Raw genomic sequence first — 2,725 nt, forward strand, 5'->3', positions numbered from 1 at the left:
ACCCCCCCCCCCCCCGCCCACTGGCAGAGCCTCTGGTGCTGCCAGCTCCCACACCACAGGGTTTGGTGTCTCCCCCCATCTCTGACGGTCACTGTCTTGCAGCGCCGTGGAAGGGGAGATTTTCCACTTGGGGCTGCGCCTGGAGGAGCTGAAGGAGCGGCTGGAGCCGGGGGCCCGGCGGCAGCTCCCCTCACAGCGCCTGGCGCAGCCTCACACCCCTCCAGCCCCTTCCTCACCCCCAGACACCCATTCCCCGCACCCCGAGGTGAGCTGGGCATGGCTGGATGGGGCTGGGGGGTGCAAAGATGCTGGGGCGGAGGCACCCTGCTGCACCTGGGGGGGTGGTTGTGCTTCTCCAACCCCCTTTTGTTGTGCCCTGCAGATCCCTGTGCTGGTGGAGGGTCCCCAGGAGACAGCGGAGGATGGCAAGGCAGTGATGGGGGGGTTGCCCCGGCCCCTCTGGCACAAGCAGCTCCAAGTGGAGGAAGATTTCGGTGATCTGCTGGAGCAGTGAGTGCCCTCGCGGCAGGGCCGGGGGGGGAACACGGGCAGGGAGCGGCTCCTCAAAACCACCAACTCCTGCCTGTGGGTCCCCGCCAGGTACAAGCACTTCAAGTCCTTGCCGGAGTCGCTGAGCCTGGAGCAGCTGAGCCTGGCAGAGAGCGAGACCCAGGAGGAGGCGGATGGACCTGCAGCAGGGTTCGGTGGCCCCAGCAAGGTCTCCTGCAGGACACGGTCACTGGAGGAGGGGACAGACCCCGAGACCTCCCCCTTGTAAGTGTCATGGGAGGACAAGACTCCCAGGCAGGGGGGAGCAGGAGATTTTATATTAGGTCTCAGGTTTTACATCACTGTCATCGATAGGCTTCAGAGTTAACAGCCTCCACGGGAGATCTGACTGCATCAGGGCATTTCCCCACGTTTGGGTTTGCTCTGCCCCATTGCTCATGCTCCCTCCTTTCCCTGCAGGCACCCCCCGCAGTGGACAGCCACACCACTGCCCCCCAGGGAGCCCCCGTGGCCAGAGGGGACACAGGTCCACCCGTCCCCTGCCACTGCTGAGGAGCCACCGGCCACAGCCAAGCCCCCCCCAGGGCTCCACGAGCCACCGCGGGGGCCCCAGTCCTGCTGCAGCAGCGGGAGAGGCAGTGCTGCTGCCCAGCCCCAGCCCTGCAAGGTGAGTCCCCTGGGGCTGTGGGTCCCCAGCTACCAGCACCCCTAGTCCCTGCCAGGGGGTGCTCAGCACCAATCCTGCTCTCCCCGATGGATCTGCAGGAGCAGCGCATTGTGTCACCAGAGACGGACAGCGGCTTCGTGGGCTCAGAGGCCAGCAGGGTGTCACCCCCTGTGCACACCCCCGAGCACCGGCCGCCCGGCACTGGGTACTGCTCAGGGTCCCTGCCCACGCCCTGGGGCGGGATTTGGGGACATGGGTTGGTGGTTCTGTCTGGGGGGATTTGGGGAAGTAAAGGGGAGCAGGGATGCGGGGAGAGATGGTGAAGATGTGGGGAGCAGGGTGGAAGGTTGGAGATGTACAGGGTGGCCCATGGCCAGGCGACAAGCCGTGGGGGCTGCACGCATGACCTGTCCTGTTTCCAGGACCCCTCGCTCACTGGGACTCTCCATCCCCGTCCCCACTACCCTCCGTCCTCTGCGGAAAAGAGAGGCAACCACACTGCCCTCTGAGACAGCGCTGATGGGCATCTACCCTGCGGGCAGGCAGGGTGGCGCAGGGGGACCCTGCCTGCCCCCCAGCACCCCCTTGCAGAGCAGCTCCCCCCACCGATGGGCTGAGAGTGCAGGCAGCGAGGCGGGACCCGACGGTGATGGCAGTGAGTAGGCAGCGTTTCGGGGAGGGATGTATCCCCAGGGAGAGGGATTTGAGGGGGTCCTGGCTCTGCGGGTAGAAGAGGCTCTGGTTTATGGTGTTCCCCCAAACCCCCTTGGGGTGCTGACCTGGTGGTGCCTCCTACCTGCTGGCTCTGCTCTCCCAACTCTTTCCTGGGGGGGACACACCCCGACGTCCCACACCACTGACCTCGGCTCACTGTGCCCCCTCCTCCTCCCCAGCTCACACGGACTCAGAGGTGGAAGGCAGGAGTTGTGCCAGCACCGGCGGTCACCTCCCCGCCATGGCCAGGGGCCCAGCCAGCCCCCCACCGTCTCCTGAAACACTGTCCCCCACCCCGCTGTCCCCCAACCCATCATCTCTCCAGCCGGCTCACTGCGACCTGCTGGGCTCCCGTCTGGAGCGTGAGTGAGTGTCTATGTACCCCTCATAAAACCAGGACAGCCCCCCCTGGGTGACACAGGGACCCCGCCAAACAAAGTCCCCAAAAGCACCAGTATCTCCTGCTGGGCAGCAGCAGGTTTTCTCTTCTCAGAGAGCCAGGACCTAGCTGGGGCTGAGTCCTTCAAACTCCTGACACATGTGGGCTGGCTGAGACCAGACCCCAGCCCAGAGAAACCCCAGGCTTGGTTCTGGGCAGCATCACAGCATGAGCTCCTGAGTCCTGGCTGGTGGGGATGGGGGCAGGCACGGGGTCTGGGGAGGACGGGACTGCTCCCTGCTTGGGGCACCCAGTGGCAGCCAGCACCATTGGGAGCCTCGCTGGCTGCTGGTGCCCCTCACTGTGGCATCTGTCCCGCGGCAGCCAGGCCATCCGGGCGCTGCGGGACGAGGTGTGGCGGCTGCGGCGGAGGCTGGAGGAGAGCCTGCGCCGCT

The 2,725-nt window shown here is 65.9% G+C and overlaps 1 protein-coding gene across 1 annotated transcript in view; it reads left to right on the forward strand.

Moving 5' to 3' along the window:
* AKNA (AT-hook transcription factor) overlaps positions 1-2,725 on the forward strand; it is an 8,104-nt gene that overhangs the window by 3,173 nt on the left and 2,206 nt on the right. The window contains 8 exon segments of the mRNA XM_026860686.1: positions 103-265; positions 383-510; positions 601-774; positions 970-1,177; positions 1,276-1,382; positions 1,600-1,832; positions 2,071-2,257; positions 2,655-2,722. Of these exon segments, the coding sequence (XP_026716487.1) occupies positions 103-265; positions 383-510; positions 601-774; positions 970-1,177; positions 1,276-1,382; positions 1,600-1,832; positions 2,071-2,257; positions 2,655-2,722 (1,268 nt within the window).

The sequence above is a fragment of the Athene cunicularia genome (genome assembly GCF_003259725.1).
Source record: "Athene cunicularia isolate RWA chromosome 17 unlocalized genomic scaffold, athCun1 chr17_part1, whole genome shotgun sequence".
Taxonomy (NCBI): domain Eukaryota; kingdom Metazoa; phylum Chordata; class Aves; order Strigiformes; family Strigidae; genus Athene; species Athene cunicularia.